Genomic DNA, 23969 nt, shown 5'->3' with positions numbered 1-23969 from the left:
TTGAATGAAGTATGACCTTACACTTCCCCAGAACTTCAATCGGAAAAAGTCTAACCAAAATGACAGGCCTAACATAGTCTTTTAGTGTTTGTCTAGGGGCTGGCAAAATAAGTCTTGTGGCTGCGGTGCCGTGGTGTGTAGGTCCCGTCTCATCTATTATTCTATTCCATTCTCTAGAGTTTGTCTAGACAATCACAGAAAACTCGAGAGATTCCGAGTTGTATTTCACCCATCTTATACACCGCATAAAGAAGGTTTTAAACAAAAACTTTCCTGGACTCTATGAAGTTGGAAGGAAACTTTTACAGGTTATTACAAGTGTAATTTGCCGGGTTTTTCTGTATGCAATAATTACCTAATAACAACTTAGTTGAAATACCATCTTACAGAAATTATTCGGCTTTTTAAGAATGCGCTGTTTTTTCCATTCTTTCAAAATTGTAGCTTTATGTTGAGGAAGAATATGAGGATGATTTCATTTAATCATTTTATGAGTTAATTAAGAAAAAGCGCTGCTGAGACTGTTCGAAAAATTAAAGGTTGCAGCATAGAAGTATCAGCAAAGGGATGTTGGTCCAAGAAATTTCTGCTAGAGATTTTGACCTCTAAGATAATCTACGCACGAGTCGACATATGGTAACTGAAGATGATTAGATTGTGACAAAGAGCGGTTCCTCTACAAGGAGGATGAAACGCAGGCAACCCAAAATGCCCATTGTTCCCCAACTGAAGATGATGCTTTGAGAATAATCGTGGAAGCTGACACATTTCAAACGATTTGAGGGATCGTTAGCCTCACTGACGTTGAAATTAGTTAACGCGCATTGGAATGGTAAAAAAAAAAAGGTAGCTCATGATATAAACGACCAACGAAAATTGTCACCAGGAATTTGTTCTGTGCAATTATGCAACAAACGATCCATTAATCAACTTCTATTATTTCAAATATTTTATTTACTTTCAACAATAGAAAGATAGAATAACAAAAATTAAACTTACAATAAAACATTTACTATCATTTACTTTGGAAATAGTAAACAATTATCCACAACCAAATTTATCTAGATTTGAAAATTGGTTACATATATTTATAAATTTCACCTTATTCAAAAATATAATAAACTTTTTAATCGAATTTTGACAACCTGATAATACAAAATATAGCAAAATGCTATTACAGTAATAAAATTTATTTTTCTTTCTGGGGACTATTATAGGATCTGCATGAAACAAAAACATAATTCTACCTAAATTACCCTGTAAATTTCTGGTTTTTTCAATTTCAATTCCTAATCTATTTATTTATTAATTTATTTATTACAGACTAGTCACACGAAAGTTAGGGACTCACAAGATAAACCTAAAATTGTGATTTCTGAATTACATTTCCTTTATTATTAATATTATTAGGGAAGAAACTGGATGAAATCTTGAGCCAAAAATTTAATATTTGTCTGATTTCCTTATGTCAAATATTATTTTTATATATATATATATATATATATATATTTACGTATTAAATCTTCATCTTTAAAAAAAAAAAAAAAAAATAGATGATTAAATGCGTTCACCGATATTGGGGTTTTAATTTTTACAAATCACAGGTAAATATAACAGTTGAATGGAAAATTACATCTAAACGACACACAACACAAATGTACATGAATTTGATTCGCCATTTTACGAGACGTTTTTATTTTGCTTATGAATTTTCTTGCGATTGTTTTTTACATGGATCCACGCATATAAAAGAAAATCTTCAGATTATAGAGATATGTTTGCACATTATTTCTTAACAAGTTTGCATTTTGTACTTTCAGGACATTCGTTTATAAAAGAAAACCACAAGACGTCAATTGAACAGTAATTTTCTCTTTATGTATTAATTATTTGTGTTTCCTTTCTATCCAAACGAAAAACTCAATCATGATCAGTCGCGAGGAATCAAGGCATAAGCAATGTTAAAGATATGTAATGTTGCAACGACCGAATCTTGTACTGTCTTAATTGCGTAATAAGAGTACTGTTTGATTTTCGCGACTGATCATTTTTCGTTTGGATAGAAAGAAACAAATAATCAATACATAAAGAGAAAATCACTGTTGAATTGACGTCTTGTGGTTTTGTTTTATAAACGAATGTCCTGAAAAAAACATAGGTTTGTCTGCTCAGTGTTCAGGACACAAACTAGGAATAAAAAAATATGAGTTTTGAAAGTATATGTACATATAATTTGTTTAGGCGAGTATTAAAATAATCCGATAACATTGGCGGACCCATGCATCAAACAATGGGGGAAACTTATTTTTTATTTAATACTTTTCTATTATTTCATATTTTCATTCTTACAATATTAAATCAGTCTCAAATCCAATCTTTCTGTTTTTCTTCTGAAAATGGCGAAGACTTCATTATTTTACAAATCTACTTGATATAAGTCATCAAGGTTTTTTTTTTAAATGTCACCTAATTTGCTGGTACACATTCTAGCAGAAATTGACTGCACTAACTTCCCAATTCGAAATTTAGTATGAACATTTCTGTTAAGCCAAAATTGCAAAGAAACTGGCTACTACTCGGTAATAAATGCGCTCTTGAGTAGTTAATCAAGTAAAAGCATAAAATGAACTCCCCTCAACTCAATACTAAATTAGGAAAAACTAAAACCGCCGAGAAAATTTAATGTTTGTTGTTTAACTGCTTTTTGGTTCTGCATTTCTTGGCTTAAGAGGTTACAATCCAAGGGAAGTAAATAGAAAATATCCCTTGCTATAATTTTATAAAGCAAAAGACTTCGAAACCAGGCAACCACACTTCAGACTGGGAACCTCCGTGGTTTAAAGGAAGGTCCGTATACAGAGCCTACAGCTAAAGCGTGAAACAGACTGAAATCTAACTATCCAAATTGTATAGAGGGCACCATTGTTCAGGAATCTTGGCGCCAATGGCCCATTCACAGACTGCAGTATTTCAATTCAGAGACTTTACTGAAATAATATACTGCAGGGGTAAAGTTTCATGGGTTTAGTACACCCAAATCCAAACTCTAGTTCATCACGATACTAAGCATAACCCAGGCTAACTCCTCACTTAATGTATTTGGAACCCCAGTGGGCACAATTTGCAATCTTGCCTGTCCTAAAAAGTTGCTTTATCGCGTAAATACAATCTTTCATTTCCCATAAGGGGTAGTTGGATTGTAAAATAAAGACCCTTTTAATAAAATTCCACAGAAAAGGAGCAGTTTTAAAATATCACAGCGGAATTAACTCTTAAGTCATTTCCACTGTACCTATTTTGTCAGTAATTTTGTGAAACAGCCAGTCTTAAATGGCCTTGGTATAAATTTCTCACAAAATGTTATATTACTTTTAACTTAAGTAGTACATTTCTTTATTAGTAATATAATTTTTAAAAACGTGCTAAAGTGAGCTAAAAAACACCAGACTTATCGCAAATCTTTCCGCGATATATATATTTTTAATCTTTTACATTGATTTGTATTTTTATTTATTATTTTTTCCTGAATATTTTATAAACAACCAATAATAATAATACAACCTATATGATAATGCTTTCTTTTTCAATTCATTTTTTCTAATAAGAAATTAAAATGAAATTGTACATCTCATCATATACATTATCTATACATATACTTACACGGATTTACATTATATAAATAAATTATATAAATACATTCAACAACAATGACATTAATATCTTCTTTTAAAATTTTATACCTGAAAACACATATTTTATTTATATTTATATGTTAACATTATTTGATAAGGTACAACGATTATAGTACACAAACTTTTTTTTTTAAGAAAAAGGAAAAAATGATTAATGGCGAGTGTGACAGGAAACTAACTAAAATATTCCCAGGTTCTTCTCTTTTTTGTGAAAGAAGTTAAACCTCTTTTTTTCACTTTTTATATGGCACTCAAAATTTGGTTATTTTTTTTTCTTTTCTCCTCACTTAACAAATTTTCTGTTTAACGACAGTACGAGCTAAATTCTGAGAGAATTTGTGTTTATTATTATTATTAAATTAAGAATATTTTTGTCGCTGTATGTTCCCTTTTGCAACTTCTAATGCATACAATTCCATGTATTTCATGATGATATGAATGTAGTTCGCGAACTTTCGTACAATATAGTTACTCTGAACACAGATTAAACCAGACGGCTTTATCGGGGTGAGTTATGCTATTTTTAATTTTCTATAAAGCCCCAGAAAATATGTCTCTTTTCTTTTTCTTTACATCGTTCGAAATTTTTGATTTCATGCGAAACATTGTTTATTTATTTTTTCAATTTAAATGCATTAACATCTGAGGTCATTGGCGCCAGAGGCTTTAACAGTGACCATAACCGATGTAAAATAAAGTTCCCAGAAAGAGAAACTCCCAAGGGCCAGCACCTGGATTCGAACCAGTGCGCTGACCAAGGAGTGAATCCCTTCCATGAATTATTATTTACCAAAGTGTCATCAAATAGGAAGAAGTGTAAGACTTCAAGAAGTGTAAAAATCTAAGTACCAAGTACAAAGATAAACATAAAAATTATGGTGAAAATGGATGATAAACCAGAGCGAGTTGACTTTGGACGTTCTAAAGTCTTATAAAATTTGTTTTTTGTAAAACTAATAAAATGAATAAATAAAAATTTACAGTAAAATAATCAATCAGGAACCACGGACACCATTGAGAAAGGAAAAAGTATGGGCGTTCAGGTTTGATAAAGAAACAATTCCCATTTCTTCGAGCTTGGAAAAAGATGACTTGCCATGGAGATAATATTTTGGAGTCGCATCTATTGAATTCCGAATTACAGAGAGTAGACAGATTAATCCTTCAAAGTTTCTTTCACCTTCTGGACGATTCTGGTACAGTTTCTTAATTAATCGTAACGGATTTCATCAAATGTAAGGCGGGCCACGGATTGAATAATCTGGTTTAAAAAGAAAGTTACATAAATTAAGACATGCTGAAAGAATGGAGAAGGAGTGATCGAGCGAAAGAAGGAGAAAGAAAATGTGGATAGTTGATATAGCTCAAGAAGGGAATAAAGAGAAATGGTACACGAACATAGTTCATTTGCAGCAAAATCTAGAAAACCACAAATGCTTGCTGTTTTATGGGTGTTTCGTATCATTGTAAACGAATGCGAAGGCAATCTAAGAAAACATTTACTGTACTTACAGTGATAGTAAATTTGTGTAAGTTTTATATATTTTCTGTAAATAATAACTTTGACTTATAAAGAAAACTTTTTCATAAATTTTGAAGTAGAAATTTGTTTCTAATTTTTTCTATCGATGAGTTAGTAACTTGCTTATGTATCAAGATGAAACAGAACTCGTTCGTTAAATGAGGAATATTACAATTTAGAAATAAAATTTTGCCAAATATAATAAAGAAGAATGTAGCGCACAACAAATTTAAAAAAATTGAACAATAAAATTTGTTATTTGTACAGAACTCAATACACTTTCTCTTATATATAATTATAATTTTAAAAAAACAAAAAACGATAATTTTTAATTAGAGAAAATTAGGGAAAAATACTTTAGATTTATAAAATATATCGTAAGAGTAATGAACAACGTAAATACAAATTTCGTTAACACAAATAAAAAAATTATAGAGAAAAGTACCTTAAATACTTTACAATAAACCAAAAATAAAGCTTAAATTTAACAAAATTGATGTTGAATAATTCGCGAAATTATTTTTGCAACAGTCAATTTTTCATGCTTGCCAAAGAATTTATTTAATACTGAACGGCTGTCAAGTGAATATAAATTTTGTTTACAGTCATCAGTTCCTTGGGCCGCCAATCGTCAATACTAAATAAACAAACAAACTAGAGAGCGTAAAGGCACTAAAACTATTTGGTAAGAGTAGAGAATATGTATTCTCCCTAGCATATACTTTTTCCAACCACCAAACACATTCGTTCTACATATACCAATTTAACGTTTTTTGGTTTTAATGGAAAATGAACTGAAGTGAAGCATTCATACGACAACTTCCCTTTCTTTAATTTAAATTCTAATTGACTTAAACGGTATGTTTACTAAATGTTATATTTTTTAAAGCAAGATTCCTAAAAGTTTCATTTCCTCCAAGTGAAACATTTTTTATTTTTTTTTAAATATTTCTAAAGGATAGGTAGCATCTAAAGTTTAATAAGGAAGCTATAAGGAATTCTTTATCTGAGGTACCTTATTCTAGTTTCTACCATCTACAGCAAGGTAAACGATTTGTTTTTTTAATTTTACTCAGTTAAATGCCAGTTGAATGGTTTAGTCAGCCTTAGGCTGGAAACATAGTGGAGCGGCGCGCAAAGCGGCGATGATAGCGAAGAGCAAAGCGGCAAAAACAAAAACTAGAAATAGATAGAGTTGCTCTATCTTCGCTTTGCTCGCCACTATGCGCGGTCCCATATGTTAACTTGTGTTTGATTTCGCCGCTTCGCTCTTCGCTATCAGCGCCGCTTTGCTCGCCGCTCCACTATGTTTCCAGCCTAAATAAGAAGGGCATTACAGAATCTGAAGAAGATCCTAGAGTTTTATGACTTCTACTGAATTTAGAAACTAAGCAGCAGACTAATACTTTTTTTGAAAAATTAAATATGTCATGTAATATTTATTTTTGAAAAACTTAAATTGCGATACTTTCATTCAAAGTAAGTTTATAAACTTAGGTAACTATGCAAGTTGAAGAAGGAATTGTCCTCAGGAACACCGACTCACTTTCTACGATACCTTAGTAGACGAAATGCCGTTATTGTAATTATCTTTCAATCCAGATTCCCTATATTCAATAAGATTTAAACGATTGGGTTATTGGTAATATTTGGTTTCTTCGAAATGAAATAGTCCCAAGGCGACGAATTAAGGAAAAATAAAAAATAATGAATAGCACAAGTTTTACCTCATTTGAACAAACCTATCAATAGTATCATTTTTTTTTTTTTTTTTAATATGCAGCCGCAAGAAACTTCATGACCTTTCATAAAATGAACCACCAGTACAACAAAAAATATCTTAAATCCTTGAAGACTTACTACTAAATGTTTTAATGACTACAATTGCCCCTCCCATAAAAAATGTAAAAATAATACTTATTTAAAGAAGTAGAAATAATTATTCAAACTCTAGTTGAATTCCCAAAAGTACATGTAAGAAATAATATTTAGATTTGAAAACTGTTCTGATCATTAATTATTTATATTGAAAAACTGATATTTATAATTACTTCCTTTTTTTAAAACCATTCTTTATTCTTATTAATTTTAAACTAAATCAAATTTTTATTTTAATGAAGTAATAGCAAAAAAAAAAAAAATGGTTAGATGATCATAATTATCTTTTTTCATATTTTTAAGGCCGCAATTTGTTTATTTTTTTCCAAAATATATCTAAGGAAAACAACTAAATTAACAAACAATTGTTATTACATTTAATGTGATAAATAAAGAAAAAATAATATGTTAATAACTGTAATAAATGTTATTAAATTTACATTACTACAAAATACATTTTTTTTTTTTTTTTCACAGGAATGTACTCTTAAAAAATTCAGTCTAAAAGAAAATGCGCTAAAAAAAGCCTTACATAAGATGTCAATATTTTTTCTTTTTTATCAACATTAAACAAATATACAAAGCAATAATGATTCTTCTCTAATTCTAAAAATGATGTGGAATTACATGAACATGGACTGTCTAGTTTTAGCTTCGCCACCACCTGCACCTCCAGTCCTGTGATACAGTCCACTATTTGACAATGGTTGTTTGGTCAGATTAGCCGCACACCATGCCACGACCAGTTCTAAGGCTCTACACGCTGTTTCAAACCATAACCACCAACCACAGCACTGGGTATACCATTCTGTAACCACAAAACTGGTTGTAACATCCCCGAAATTATTAAATTTCTGTTGTAATTTACAAATAACCTTTAAAAGTGAATACCACACAAACGGTAAAGCTGGAAATTACAGTATCGAAATTCTGACTGTGGAATGGACTACAGCTCAAGCAGTCAAACAGTGAAAAAAAACACAAACCGCAGAAACTAGACAACAGGGATAGTAAAGCTATTGAAGAAAAAATGATAATTTTATAATGTCCATAACTTGTTTTGAAAAATTGACCAATGTCATTAAAAAAAAATATAAAAGTCAAGGTACCTTTGAGAAATTGATGCACGCAATGTGCTTGCGGAACTTTGTCGATTGCGCCCTTCTGGAATGTAAACCTGACTTAGATAAACTTCCCTTTTACTAAATTGGAACTCGTAAACTTGGAGGACTAGTTTTGCTCTAATGATCGGTCATTAATGTTATAAACGATGTCAAACAATAAAATGTTTAAAAGGGTTCAACTCAGGAGTTCCTACATGACCTTATCGAAAATTTAATTTCAGATTCAGAGTTCAACCAAACGCACCAATCTCCAAAGGAATCAATCTCTTCAACCTAAAATAACTTCGAACGGGAAACGCTCTATTTTAAGTATATCTCCAATCTGACTATAAATACTGACCTTAACTTTCCTTTTGTCACACAGTCGCTAAAACACGATACAAAAAACTTCACTTTAATCTGCAAACACACGTAAATCCTCTGGAACAACATCTTTCTTCAAGAACACTTCCTGATAATCCGACAAGTCGCCTTAAGAGACAGTGGCCTCGTGATCTTCTCTCAAAAGGAGAGAGTGACTAATTGTCTAATGTTTTGGAGTGACACCACTAGGTAACTTCTTCACTCATTTGTATCTACCATTCACTTCATTCATAGACAACGCGCTGATTGTAGCACCAATAAACGCAAACAACAAAAAAAATCAGTGTATACAGCTTTAATAGAAAAGAGAGCAAGTAAAGAGAATAATATCGCTAAAAAAAATATATATATAGATATAAAATGAAGCACCTGGTGGTGTATACAACCGGAACAAACCAACTAATAGAAGACCCATAGATAACAATGGTGCCATAGTTGCCAAAGTGAGAACTTGTTGCAGGCTTTTTTTTCTTGTCTGACTAGTTTGACTAACACCTCCTCTATTCATATAGGCTATGTGATTTAGAATTGTATCCAAGGTAAGATCAGTCTGTAACTAAAGGCAAAAAATAATAGAAATAGATCATAAATGTAAATTATATTAAGTAAGTAGATTATTTTTAACAATAATAATACCTTATTGTGTGGAGGTAGCAAACTGGTATTCGCATCCTCTGTTTCTTCTTCGGCCCTTCTTCTAGCTGAAGTAGTCTGCTGTATCTGTAAGTCCCAAAATAGAAATCATTTGTAATAGAATAGCTTTTATATTAAAGAGCTACATCATTTAAAATTATCTCGACATGCTGACAACTATGCTTCTCAGTCCGGAATGTGACGTAACCTCTAGGCTGAAGTTTTTCAAAAATAAAACTATTCAGGAGGGAAGAGAAATTATTGCTTTTTTGTGTACCGACGCATTGCCAATTTAATTCTTTTTCAATTATTTTTGCCAAACTTCCATCCAAGGAACTAGGTCATCTTCAGAGCTGTGAAACACTATTGACAAAATGAATTACCTTTATAGTTTTATAATTTTATTAAAAAGAATAGCTTTTATATTAAAGAGCTACATCATTTAAAATTATCTCGACATGCTGACAACTATGCTTCTCAGTCCGGAATGTGACGTAACCTCTAGGCTGAAGTTTTTCAAAAATAAATAAAATAGACTGTTATTGGCAAAAATTTATTTTCCCAAATATTTAATTTGCCTCTAAATATTATATTTATTTGTATTTTGAAGGAACAAGAATATAGCGTTGCTGCCGAAATGACAATTTCCACCTTCCGCCATGGTCTATCACTTAGATTGTAGAACATTTCCTTTAATGCTAAATTTTAAACAAAAATTAAGTAATATGAATAGGTGGTATACGAATGCTTAAACAAAACATCGATTAAAAGGTACCAATGAAAGCGCTAGCAGTTCTGTTAGATGGCACTTCCCTTCTTGCCCAGACCTACCCTAGCAAACACTTTTTTTATAATAAAGTTTAAAGAAAAAGTTATGGACTTTTATAAAAAAAAAATAAGGGCAAGTCTGTCATTATGAACTTAATACGGTCCTGGGTTTTTGACATCCTAATATCAATGTGATAAACCCGGAGCTACTTTTTGGAGGTATCTAATTATTTAAACCTCTCCACAGCCTAGGATATATTGAATTATTTGGTAACAATTATAACGTGCTTTAACTTGCAGTAACTCTGCTTTATAATTTTAAATATAATTTGAGAGGTGGTTAGAAAATGTTACTACTAACAGAGATACAAAAGTGGGCGGTAGGTAGAAAAAGTTAGACCGACTCTAGTTTTGAGGAAACTTAAGCATCCCTTCCCCAATAAATGTTCTCATCGTAAGTGATGGTACTATTCGTGACCATTGTATCATTGGAAACATGATATAAATCGGAAACATTAACGAGAAATCCATTTAGTAAATTGTCACTGGCGGTTGAGAAATTTTGATTACTAAATTGAGTCCCGCATTAGTACGCGACAAATATCTTGCTCGTACACTTTACAGAGACTAAATTTCGAAAATTAGATACGATCGATATACAGACACTTTCTCTTGTTTTGGAGACGTAAAAACGTTCAGTTTATCCAATCGGCGAAATGAAAAACCTTAAATTAAAATAATGATTTGTTGAGAGAACATAACAATTACCTTTCTCTGAGTTTGACCAGATATCCTTTTCTCTGGGCCCCAGCTAAGTTTCTTATTGCCTCTCCTCTCTCTACTGTCCACCAGATTTTTTGGCTCATCGTCTGAGATTAAGGAGTCAGTAATTTGCAATAACAAGTCCAATTATTCACTGCATTTTATCAACCACTACAGTATAAATGGGCCAATCATGTTAATACTATGATATTTAAACTATGAGTCAACATAATTTAATCTTAATTTTAATAAACTCTGTGATTTTTATTGATTATCAAGAGTCGATTGAGAGGATATTTAGTTTTACTAATGTTATACACCACTCTAAAATATCCCTAGGTGTACACCCTACACTCCAACTCTATAATAAAATACAAATTAATACATAGCTTGGACTTACGTCCATTTTCAGAGTTGTCGTGCGTCCCAATATAAAGAAAACAGATCAAAAAAAATAAATGTTTCATTAAGAGAGATTGAAAAATAAGAGAGATATTTCAGAACAGTAAATAGTTTTATTTCATTCCATAATAAGTAACTTTAAGCATAGTGAGTACACATAGTGGGTGCAACGCACTTGTTTACAAAAATCGTTTTGTTTTGTTTTTTAATCCAAATCGTGAAACACATTCAGATGTGTTAACTGGCTGTAAAACTGCGCATTACACTGAAATTACACCTTAAAACTAACCCCCAATCCACCCCTTTCCAGAAGAGCTCCTATTCAAATTTCCAATATTGTAAACCAACTTGAATGCAATTAAGTTTGAAGAGTTAAAAATAAAATTAATATCCATTCAGTAAACTGGTTGAGAGATTTTAAGTTTAGCTTCCAACAATTTTTCGTTTTTTAATTATTATGTTCATATTTAAAAAAAACTCTCACACACCCACAAAGCCTATTTTCTAAAAGTCACTTCCAAAGGGATATATCCGGTAAAATCTCTTATTCGAAAAGTGATATGATCACACTACTTCCCTCATCTAATTTTAAAATAAAATATAAAAAAACACCTTATTATATTTGGTGGTAAGTATAAGAAATATAGTATTTATATAAATAAAACTATTTCAACTCACTATCTGATGATGTCGGGCTTTGCTTTGGCGTAGGTTTCATAATACTTGTCTTCACAGGTTCCGTTTTAGAAGAGGAAGATTCAGCTTTTCATTTATTTGAAAAAAATAAAAATAAAAAATAATTATAATAATACTTTTGAGATTGAATGAAATCAGCGACACCAATTGATAATAAAAAGTACAGCAAAACAACTATAATTGGAAAATAAGTAGAAATACACCTATAGGAACCACTACTCATATCAAAATATACATATCACCAACATTTAACGAAATAATACATTGACAATTAAAAAATGAAAAAGTTGGAGAAAAAAATCTATAGTTATTTTGATAAGCAGGAAAGTGGAATGACCGCTTCTGAAATATAATGCCAATAATTTACCCTGCAGTTTAATAATGAGGCAAGCAGTTACAAATGCAACCAATAATTCTAGTTTAATTTACAACAGTTGCTTATTCTACTGAATAAATCTGTCGGTTTTCACACACACACAAATCTATACCTTGTAATGGTTTCTTGTGCATTAATTTTGGAGCCAGTAGCGTAGGAACTAGTGCGGCAGCAACTGAAGTTGCCAGATTATTATATGGTGCTAACATCGTCAGCTGCATTATGCCTAACATAGTTGAACAAAAAATGTAAAATACGTATATATTCAGCATTTAAGAATCACATTTTTTTAAAAACATTTGCTTTATTAAAAACCGATTACGAAAGTTTTTTATTCTACAAATTGAACAACGTTCTACGAAAACCAAACATTTCAGCTAACCAGCTAATTGTTTATATCTTGATTAGAATAAATATTTATTCAAAATAATAAAATTCAGACTTATTAACTAAGTAATAAATCTGAGCAAATTTTTAGAAAAGGTTAGATCAAAATCATTAACCACTGTAGAAGATTCTCACCTTTATATTGCACATCAATATCTCTCTCCAGAACCGCTGATGGCATGTTTCTTAACACTTCCCTGGCCCTGTGCGCGGTGTAGAGGAATGTGATACAAAGAAATAAGCCCCATACATGAAATACTGTTTCTATTATGTATTTTACAGTCTGTAAAATAAAGATATATAAATATACTAACATAAAAAAAAAATTCTATCTATAATTGCCTAACCCCAAGTGCAAAACGTTCAATTTACAAAATGCACCTTTAAAAAGCAAATCTGTGACTAGTTGAATTTAACAATGTTTGATCCGGTCCCCACATACTTTACGACGGATGCATAAGCTGTTGTTAAGACAATGATCAAATATGAAGCAGTAAGTCAAATCGGTCACTACCAAAAAAAAACATTCAGCTGTTTTTCAATATCTAGCTTGCTTTTGCACGAAAGAAGCAGTGCGGCTTGTTCCCAAACCAGAATAGAAGTAATCCATAATCCACGAACTTACACCTCTCCACTTTGTGGTGGTGAAGTGGGCGAAGGAGCCATCCTCAGAATCTTTATAAACGGCATGTGTGCTTCAGAAACTGTCTGGACTGGAAACATCGTCTTGCCTTACTGGTTTTTTTTGAGGTCGTGACGAATATTTCCTACAAGGTCTCAACGTGAAGTTCTTATTAATAATCGGATAAATTGTTTACAAATGTGTTCAAATAAAACAAAAATATTTGCGCATTGGGAAAAATATTAAAACTGTCCGGTAGGACAGTTGTATAAGGGTTGATCGTCAAAAACTGCACGAAAAAGCGTAACGTTGAAAAACACCCAACTTTGACAATTTTTTTCTCTTTTTCTATAAAAGATAAAATTCCTAAATTTTCTTTAAAATAAAGGGCAAACCCTCCTTTATGACTGTAATTTTTTTGCAACAACCCAGATCTAATAGGTTTCGAGAAAAAAGTTGCCGAAAATGAGCAAAAACCGCTTTTTCAAAAATTGTTGTTGTTGTTACCTTTTTTGTAAACAACGTAGCGCCTAAACGCGGGAACCGATTTTCATGAATGAGGTGTCATTCGATTCGGAATTTTATGTAGATGTGCCTTTTGGAGGTCTCGACCAAAGTTAGCCCTCTTTATGTAAGGCCCCCTCCAAAATTATTATTACTAATTACTCTGTAAATCTTGGCCCGATTTTGATAAAATTTGGTAGGTTGATAGGGATAAGGCTCCCCTACGTAACAATAAAGCGGCGACCAGCTCTTACACTTGTTAAGTGGAAGTATAGCAATCGTTTCAAATTATCGAGACGTGAACCGATTTTCATGAATGAAGTGTCATTCGAATCGAAATTTTGTGCAGATTTGTACTTCAAAAGTCTCGACGCCATGCCTCATAAGGAGGGGAGTTGGCCCTACCTAAATAAGGCCCTTTCTAAAACTATTATTACCAATATTTCTATAACGATTTTGATAAAATTTAGCACGAAGAAGTGATTAAAGCTCCTCTACGTGGCTGTCATGCTCTTACGCCTACTAAGAGAAAGTACTGCATTCGTTAAAATTATCAATGAGTGAACCGATTTTCATCAATGAATTGTCGTTCGATTCAAAATCTTTGCCTTTTAGGGAGAAGTACTGCAATCGCAGTTTATTTTTCTTGCTCCTCTTAAAAGGAAGTACTGAAATCGCAGTTTATTTTGCTATTTACGCACAAATAACTTCCTATTTTATTAAAAACGCTTTCTCAAAAAACTTGTTATTGAGGATGGGACCGCAATTATAATCATTCTTTAAAAAGATCTCTCCAGTAGTTACGGTTCCGACTTAACGGCTTATCAGGTTATAATGATAGAATGGCCTATTCCAAATTTTAAAAAAATCTGTAAAGCAGATATGTAACTTTGCAAAATACACAAAAAGAAAAATCTATCTAAAAGGTACAAAAATCTCTTTAACAAAAACTTACAGTTTAAAATGTTGATTAAACGCCAAAAGGTACACAAATCAGCAAGTACCCATCATTTCATTTATACTTCATTGATATTATTTAAGTAATTTTACTGCATTAACTTTTCCTTCACATTTTTAGAATTTATTAGATGTCACAGACCCTTATGCTGGCCACTTCATTTAAAATATTTTTTTGTTATAATTATGATAAATCACTTATATAACATATGTACTTGCATGCTAAAGTAGAAAAAGACAAAGTTAGAGTCGGCTACTGTCTTGAATTCGTCTTACCGAAATATTCGTGAGCACAAATAACACACAGTTATAACAAGTAGATTATTCAACAACAATTATTGATTTCTCAATTGTAATTTAATTTAGTCCCCCTAATTTTACTTGTAGTAAAATACTGGAATAATTAGCTGTCCTAAAAATATGCATATCTTATTTATTTTATATTACACATATTACAACATTTAAGGATGAATACCTAGATTGAGAATGTAATTGAAATTATATTATTTGCGATAAAGCCAGATAATTATTACCTATTAATTATTATAAATGTTTGACTACTACATAAAATAACAATTATTTTAATCGAAGAATGAACTTAAACCGACGATTTTTATTTAAAAATAAATAAATAAAATAAACAAATTCATTGATGTATGTTGGTGTAAGCATTTTTTAAAAAAGGTTTTGAATTTTTTAGCCTCATAATTTTTTTTTATTTTTTATAACGTTTTTCTTTTTAACCTGTATTTAACAGTTTAATTATTATAAATAACTAGATATTACAGTCAATCTACAGTGCTACTTGAACATATATTTTGTAGACGAAAATGGCCAGCATGAGGGTCTGTGACATCTAATAAATTCTAAAAATGTGAAGGAAAAGTTAATGCAGTAAAATTACTTAAATAATATCAATGAAGTATAAATGAAATGATGGGTACTTGCTGATTTGTGTACCTTTTGGCGTTTAATCAACCCTTATACTTAACATTTTAAACTGTAAGTTTTTGTTAAAGAGATAGTAGTTGAACTGATTAATCAAGGTTCTTTTTAAAACAATTTAAATACTTATAACTTGACTGTCAACGTAATAACTCTTAATACTGTACAGCTAAAATAAAGAAATAAAAAGTGCAATACCAGCATATTTGAATGCAATGCTAGCGATAAATCAACCGCTAATACAGATGTAAAGTGTATAGTGATTGCAATGGATATGGCACTAGAGGTGAGTAAAAATCTCGGTCTTCCAGACAGCTGGCTAACTCTGAGAACTGCAAGTTGCAATAAAGCTAATACTGACAGCAAGCTGGGTACAGCAACATCCCATAGCACACCACCCATCAAGCTGGGCATAACCTGCACATAAGAACCATACAATTATTCCAGAAAATAGCCTCTTACGAAAATATTTCTATTTCTAGTACATTTTGCAAATTGTTTCGGATTTTATGGGAGAATGAAATCAAAGTAAGAGCAATTACTCACATCCCTGAGAGCGTATGCATCAATAAACAAGCAGATAGCACGCGAAGAGCCCAGAATGCAAAGGAAGACATTTATGGTAGACATGTACGGCCTGCTGGTTAATAATGACCTAAACATTAAAATAAAGACGGTTTAGACACTGTGGGAATTGCAAAACGAAAAATGCAGGAAATTCAAACTGGATAACTCATTTATTAGATTGTCTGGAAAATCTACTTTTACAAGAATTTTTTTGTCATTTCTGATAATTATACAATCCTTCCACTTTTTGCAGCCGCCTTTTTTTAAATATTTTCATCAATGACGTCCAAGATTCAATTTAAAGCTAAGTGTGCTTATTTATCAACGACATAGCTTTCTACATTTCTTCCTTCAGATAGATGACACAGAGAATCAATGCACAAGCTTTAAATATATCACAGCTAGACGAGTTTAAAGCCAAATAACATTTGAACACTGGTGATCTAGCTTGCTCCTAACAAAGCTTCAGGCGTTGTGTGCAATCTAATATCGGATTTACATTTTCAGTGGAACTATATTATTAATAAAAAGATTCTTCAGTATCTCTACATAGATTAACAATACTGTAACCTAACACAGCTTAATCTTATATTTGCTAAAATAATTATTAGAAACTCCGGAAAGAACTTCTCATGATCATCTCTTGTTAATACTTAGATCTGAATGTCATAGCGTCGCTTTTTTCAACCAAATTTATAATATTTGCACATTTCACTAAAGTCACTTTAAGAAACATTTGACGGGCACAAATGATGTCATTAACCACCTAGAATACTCTTAAAGCATAGGCGTATCCTGAATTTCGACCAAAGCACTTTAAAATCTGTGTCTTTTAGGTTTTTTTAAAATAGGTACATCTAATATATACTTTAACAGGATTGACTTTCCTAAGTAGAACTCTTTGCCATCCCTGTACTATATATTATTCTGTTGAAAAGCTAAGTGCCTTCTTTAACCCATTAACTGCCACGATTCCCAATTGGGGATATTTTTTTATATATTTTTTTAAAAAATTGTAAAACTGTTTTTTTGGCGGCAAATAACAAATTAATTTAGAGCAGTAAGTAGTAAACTGTATTGATGGTAAACATTTACATTTTCTTGTCTAGTTTTTGGTCAATAAGAAAACAAAGTGAAAATTTCCAGGTTAGTCGTTCATAGCAGCCATGTTACTTTTCAAGTTTGTTTTATATCAATTATTTTTGTAATAATTAAACTGAGCGTTTTAGCACAGTTAATTCAAAGGTTCTAGTTGTAGGAAACAATATTATCTTCCATAAATATTTTAGAGAGTTAGAGAAAATGGATTTTGAACAGTGATCCCCAAATGGGGATCGTGGCATTAGGGTAAACAAATTTCCGAGTTATAGAATACTTTTAGTATTTATTTATAGAAATGGGAACCAAATAATTTTATACATTCAGTGAACTAGAAGAAGCAGTAAAGGGCCTTCACTTTTTAGAGCAGTTTGACTTTGAGTCTGATACTGATTCAACAATAGATATTGTTGAACAGCCTCCGGACTTACTAGATATTGTTTCTGATGTTGAAGAAATTGACGAAAATGAATTAGTTCATTGCCAGCCAAAGGATGTCCCGGAGATATTAGAGCTTCATTCCAGTAATTTTTCTGTAGAGTTCTCTTTTATGAAACCAGTCACTGTCAGTTATATCCCACCAAATCAGATCAAGGATGTACAGATAGTGCGATATTACGGTCATCACTTTTTGAATCAGTTTATAAGAGGGAAACCAATACGATTTGGCTTCAAGCAAGGGGTCATGTGCAACCGGTTACTGTTTTCGTGCTGAATAATACGAAGGCAAACAAAACGGTGCGTTTCAAGTGGAAAATTATGGTGCTTCCGTCATATTGAAAAATATTTCAATCATTGATAATCCTTCAAATCTATTTTCTATTACTGAAAAATAAGAAAACCCGTTAAATCCACAGAGCTAATAAATACATGTTTCAATAAGACGTAACAACTAGTACTCAGTTTTGAACATCCAATCTGCCACGATCCCCAAATGGGACTTTTTTTAAAAAACCTTTAATTTTTTTATATAATGCATTATTTTATAAATTTCACTTATGAATGACAATTTTGACTCAAACTAAACATGATAGAGCAAAAAAAGTACATTTAAAAAATTTGGCAGTTAATGGGTTAAGGCTTTTAAAGAACCCAAGTCCTAGAACGTGAAAAAGTTTCTTTTTATTCTATTTCCGATTATCACAGTTATGCGTCAAAAACAAGGAGTTTGAATGAAATATAGCTACGAAGTGGGATTAGATAGTGGTGGAGAAGCCAGAAATCTCTTGGTGAAGAAGACAAGATACATTTCGGATTGAAGAGCCGGGGGAAGATGAAGCTGGCATTACTTTCTGAAAAAGTTCAAACATGCTGTGAGAAAAATTTACGTAAACAAACTTTCGCATTCACATTGAAAATGGGATACTCCCTGATAGTAACGTACTCAAATCCGCAGTTGTTTAATGAGTATGAAAGTCAAATGGTTCCAGAATATATCCGGATGTAATGTTCCGCTCTCAGAACAATTATAGTTGTTCTTAAAAAAATTATTATCTTGCACAAAGTTTTGAAATAGCATATAGTTGCGTAAGCTTATTTTTTACGGTTTTAACTTTTTTTTCATTGGAAACAGCTTTACTGATTGACTCAACCGCAACTTAGGACGTGATCTTTTAAAGTTATGAAGAAAGTGGTATATATATACGTAAATTTAAAATTATGCATCAAAAATTGCAACCAGAGGAGACTGCCTGTTTTTTAATAAAATATAAAAGAACAAACAAAACAGAGGTGGGCGCTGGTTTGTCTTATTATATAATCTTACGATACAATCAAGAATAATGAGATTTTTGCAAAGACTGTGCTAGGGTTCAAATTTGGTATTTGAAGTAATACTTTACACTTAAAAAGGCGAACTTAAAAACATTTTTTACATAAGATTAATAATTCATTTCAAATCAAGAAATTTTGTATACATTATTGGTAAGTGAAATTTTAATATAAAATGTGCTTAAATTGATCTTTGTATCTTCAAAGTGAATTTGAATGCTTTACAATAAAAAAAATGTTAGCGTACATTTCAATTTTTTTGTGAGTATGTGATGAAATTTCAGATAAAACTCTTTATCTTGTTCTTAGCGATCGTTATTGTGCTTATCTACTAGTCATAAATTCTTAATAGAGGTTAACAGTTTATGGCTGATTAATATTCCAACAGCCTTTTAAATATTATTAACTTAACGATTAATAAAAAATAATCTCAATAAATATAAAGCGCCTAATTTTAATTTAGTCGGAGCATTGCTTCCAACTTACCATTTGTTTAGCTAGGAACTTGTTTTGTCAATTTTTTGGTTCTTTGATCGTTTTTAAATTATGTCACAAGACAAAGTATCATTGACAATTTTGTCATATGCCCACTTCCTGCACATTTGTAATCCCAATTCAACTCTTCAGCAACACTCTGTTTTTTTAATATTTTCGTTCTTATGAAAGTCACATGATGTGACTCACATCTTCGTACACCTAACGAAGTTCTATACAATCCTTATAATTGTTTAATCATCAATATAAATTACTGCGTTGTAGCTGAATTTTATATATTCTTGGCCTGCTTCATTTTGTAGCCATCAACCGTTTCACCATGACCATAACGCACAAGTGTTCTCAATCAGAATAGCGTATTCTCCGAATTTAAAGAAAGTGGATCAAAATAGATCAAGATGGGCTGGTCATTTAATTAGGATGCATGACACTGCTACCGCTAAGAAAGTTATGCTGAATAAGCCTGTTGGGGCCCGTTGTCAAGGAAGGCCGAGAAGCAGATGGATAGAATGGATGGATCAAGATGGACCTTGATGCTGGGAGAGCTGGAATATCTGATTAGAGAACGAAGGTGCAGGACAGGGAAGGCTGGAGGAAGTTCTTGGTTGAGGTCATGGCACGGTTTGCGCCTGTTATGTAGGTATGAATTCTTAATCAGAATATGCAATACAAACCCGCAATGAACTGTTTGTCAAGTTATCTAGAAAGTGTGCGAAATCCAAAAACTTTGTTTCAATTAGTTATAAAAGTTTCAGCTGAATAATATTAATGACATAATATATTCAATTTGTCAAATTCAACGTACTAATTAATTTAGACTCCTTTGATGAAAACTTAGGCATACACATATGTACTTTTTTCCCTTCTGAATACTCAGATAAGCCAACTTACCAAGAGGATTAGATGATCCTAAATTAAAAAACTCTGATAACTGAACACTGCTAATAAGTACTCTTTTTTAAAAATATTTATATACATTATATAAAGCATTGACAACATTATATTACTTGCCTGATGTTGAGTATGGAAAAGAATGCATAGAAAGCCAAAACAAGGAATGTGCAGGCAAAACCATAAGAATGTAGCATCAAAGCCCATTTAAGTTGACTATGGACTTTTGCCCAAGTAGGAGACGATCGTCCAGGCCAAACGAACTGTTGCCCTGGCCCACTCTCTGCACCGTAATCTTCATTTGATATTGTTTCTATAAAATGATAAGAGGTTATTAACAAAAATGAAGCTGCAAATTCTTGTTTTTTATTTTTAATTGAATGTTTTTTGGTATTTTGTATCACAATATAGAACAAAGAAAAGCATGAGAAAAAGATAGGGAAAATACAACTTTTCAGACGTGGACTCCTTCCTTCAAAAGAAAATATATGAAATTTTACAATAAATTCCTTTGTTATAATTTTGCAGGCTCACTAGTGGTTTTGCTTAATTCTTAATAGTTGATTACTCTATTGAAATTATTTTCTAATCACATACTATTATATAATAATTAACAATGGATTACTCCCAATCAAATGTTTATATTTTGTATTCTAGACTTTGTGTAACTATCTAGTAAAATTTATTTTATTAATGAAAATAATCCAATCGATAGCAATTAGATTGTAAAAGACACTAGTTTAACTTTCTTTAATGAATAAAGGTACATATAAATAACAGATGCCATTACTTTAAAAACATTTTGAACAGTTAAGTTTTGTTTATTTATATTATTCACGGTGAATTTTTGAACTTGTCTGAACAGCGTGAGATTAGAAGGTTGATTGCAAAAATTTGAGTACACATTTTATCTCCAATAATAATTTAAAAAGTTTCCCCTAACGTAAAGAATCGATAGGAAAGTCACGCCACTATAACAGAAATATAACCAGTATTGAAATGTATAGTATTTAGTAAATCATGTCACTGGCTAGTTGTTTAATATCTTTATTTAACCGTAAAAAAGTTTAATTCATTAAATTTACTCACCATTGTTGTAATACAACTCGTAGTCAGAAGAATTGTCGAAGTTCATTATAAAAAAACGACCATGTTGAGCTTATTATCTCTTTTTTGGCTGTTCACTCAAATAGTTTTCTTAGATTAGAAAAAGTACCTTCCTCGCAATAAGGGGTTATTTTTATTCTGTAGAAATTTAAGTTGATTGCTACCTCAATATTAAAATATGGCCGAGCAGAAAATTGCTTTGTCCTGACCCATTCATAGTAACCTAGGATATTCACTCCAAGGTACTGGAATGTTATAGCTCCGCACTCCTATAAATTATTTCTACTTAAACGCACCCGCAGTCCACATTACGAGGAAGGAACAACTGTCATCAGATAAAAACAAACCCAACCCCACACAGCGGGCACACCTGATGGGCTGATGAGTGAACTTAAGAGGGGATACGGACACTGAATTGGTACCTCATCTCCATCAACCTATCTGGTGTTCTAACGGCCCGGACTCGACCGATCATATCCGATTTGCATTCGCCTCTCATTAGGTACCTATAAAGTTCCTCACATTTTAAAGCTGACGGTTATTTTCAGATAGTTATGATTGATTAAAGTAAATTAAATAGGGTTTTTTCTAACCTTTATGTTTATCTCTTATTAGTTTGTTTGGTACTTTTCCGTTAGCCGGGCGCAAGCGAAAAACAGTTTTGGGTAAAACTGTTTTCTTTACAATTCATTAATATTTGTTTATAGTTGAACTTGTTTTGCTTACTATTAATTAATATTTGTTTATAGTTGAACGTTTTCGACTTTTATTCCGTTGACTTCGCTCGCGTTTGGTTCACAATTGGCGACATTTGCGCCCGGCTAACGGAAAAGTACAGTTTGTTTAAACATAGGGACTAGAAAAGTAGAAAATGGTTGTCTATATAAAATAATTTTCTTTTGTCTGATTCATTTTCAATTCTTTTGGAAAGAAGCTTACATATAATGAGCTCAGAGCTTCAAAATAGTTTTCTTCGAAGAAATGTTGATCCTAACTAATATAAAATAAATAATAACACTAATAAAACTATCAATTGGTAAATATAACTGGCTTCCACCATAAATTTGGGAAATGTTTCAAACAAGTATTTATTTTGCAGGTGAGAGTAAACCTGTTTTATTGAAAATTGTTCGAGTCCTATTCAAGAAAATTTCAAAAATACCGAAAACTGTACTTACATCATCAACATAAGAGGTTTATGTGTGGATCTCCCATGGTCTCTCAGATGAGCTTGGGAGGTTTCACTCAATTATAAGAGAGTGGGACTACCATATGAACTAGCTACAAATTGATGTGAGCCGTAAAAAGATTCAGAACCATATGTCCACAAAATCTCCTATTAGTCTTACAGTATTTTGATTCAAAGAATTCAGAAAAAAATAAAAAACTCAATGTTGTAGAGGTATCACATTATTTGAACGGCAAAAACTGGAGAAAGTTGTATTATTGTTGAAGCTATAATACCACAAAATTCTTAGTTATGCAGTTGTGCAACGGATTAAAATTTATATCTGACTTTTCTATTAAATCTGTCTTTCCTACTATTTCTCTGCTGTTTCAAATAATGATGAGAACAAATTAAAGTTTTTACTTGTGTTTAATGGTCTCACGAGCAGCATAAATCCCAAAACAAAATATGAAAATTTGATTTTTTTGCAATATTAGTTTAATTTTTGAGATATTCTGAACAATTATTACATTCCTGCATAAGCTATTGTTTTTTAGTTAGTTGCAATTCGGGAATCCTCAAAAACATTTCTGATAAACACATTTTATACAATTTGACACTTATAAAGTAAAAAAGTAGTTAATCGGCCCATTGGTACAAAAAAGAAAAATGCCTTCTTCAGCCGATCACAGTAGCATAAATTTTATTACAAAATATTTATTTATACAGGGTATGTACGGAGGAATGGTCGAAACTTCGGGAGGTGATTCAGCAGCTCAAATGCAACAAAAAATATTCTATTCACTATGGCCCGATTCTCAGTAGTGTCCCAAGATATTTGCATTTTTAACTTTTTCGTCGATATTCGCGTTTTTCACCATAAAACGGCCGTAACTTTTCTATTCTTTATCCTACAACAAATGTGCTTGTTCCAAACGAAAGAGCATTAAATTTCCTATAAAAATGCTCAATATAGAGCCTCAAAACGATTCTAATAAACCATGAAATTTTTACTTTAATGTCTAAAAAATTCGTTCTCGATGATTTTTGTTAAAATTTTTAGCTGCATTTTTTCAATGATTAATGAATCAAGGAATCACATAATTTCAGAAAAAGATGCGCATTTATTCAGCTTCAAGACTATATGGATTTTTTTGGTTTTTAATAAAACCCTACCCCGAACAGAGGGCTGTAAATGCAGAAAACTGGGATTTTGCACTACTAATTTACTCAAATGTTAAT

The 23969-nt window shown here is 31.6% G+C and overlaps 1 protein-coding gene and 1 long non-coding RNA gene across 9 annotated transcripts in view; one reads left to right on the top strand and one right to left on the bottom strand.

Moving 5' to 3' along the window:
* The window catches only part of LOC141448863 (uncharacterized), a 38142-nt gene extending 14987 nt beyond the window's left edge, over positions 1–23155 (top strand). The window contains exons 5-6 of one of the 3 annotated variants that reach the window (XR_012455237.1): positions 19864–20201; positions 22659–23155. This is a non-coding gene — a long non-coding RNA (uncharacterized lncRNA). Of the gene's footprint in view, positions 1–4675; positions 7249–19863; positions 20202–22658 lie in introns of those variants that run through there. The other 2 variants (XR_012455236.1, XR_012455235.1) reach the window with 2 other exon arrangements.
* Positions 1228–22869, bottom strand: LOC141448854 (uncharacterized). Of its 6 annotated transcripts, none has more exons than XM_074117624.1 (11): positions 22738–22869; positions 20573–20765; positions 16178–16286; positions 15830–16048; positions 12739–12886; positions 12329–12442; positions 11823–11906; positions 10749–10864; positions 9216–9299; positions 8949–9135; positions 1228–7900 (listed from the first exon to the last, which is right to left on the bottom strand). In XM_074117624.1, exons 2-11 carry the CDS (start codon positions 20647–20649, stop codon positions 7716–7718), a joined length of 1323 nt encoding a protein of 440 aa, XP_073973725.1. In that variant the 5' UTR covers positions 20650–20765; positions 22738–22869; the 3' UTR covers positions 1228–7715. The 6 variants fall into 6 exon arrangements, with proteins under 6 accessions (XP_073973725.1, XP_073973720.1, XP_073973721.1 ...); XM_074117619.1 differs by lacking the exon at positions 22738–22869 and adding an exon at positions 21542–21982; XM_074117620.1 differs by lacking the exon at positions 22738–22869 and adding an exon at positions 21542–21982 and having other exon boundaries at positions 10749–10849.
* Positions 23156–23969: the final 814 nt, after the last annotated feature.

This window comes from Rhodnius prolixus, unplaced genomic scaffold (genome assembly GCF_049639745.1).
Source record: "Rhodnius prolixus isolate KJV_2025 unplaced genomic scaffold, Rpr scaffold_2, whole genome shotgun sequence".
Taxonomy (NCBI): domain Eukaryota; kingdom Metazoa; phylum Arthropoda; class Insecta; order Hemiptera; family Reduviidae; genus Rhodnius; species Rhodnius prolixus.
This window is presented reverse-complemented; position numbering and strand designations above follow the sequence as displayed.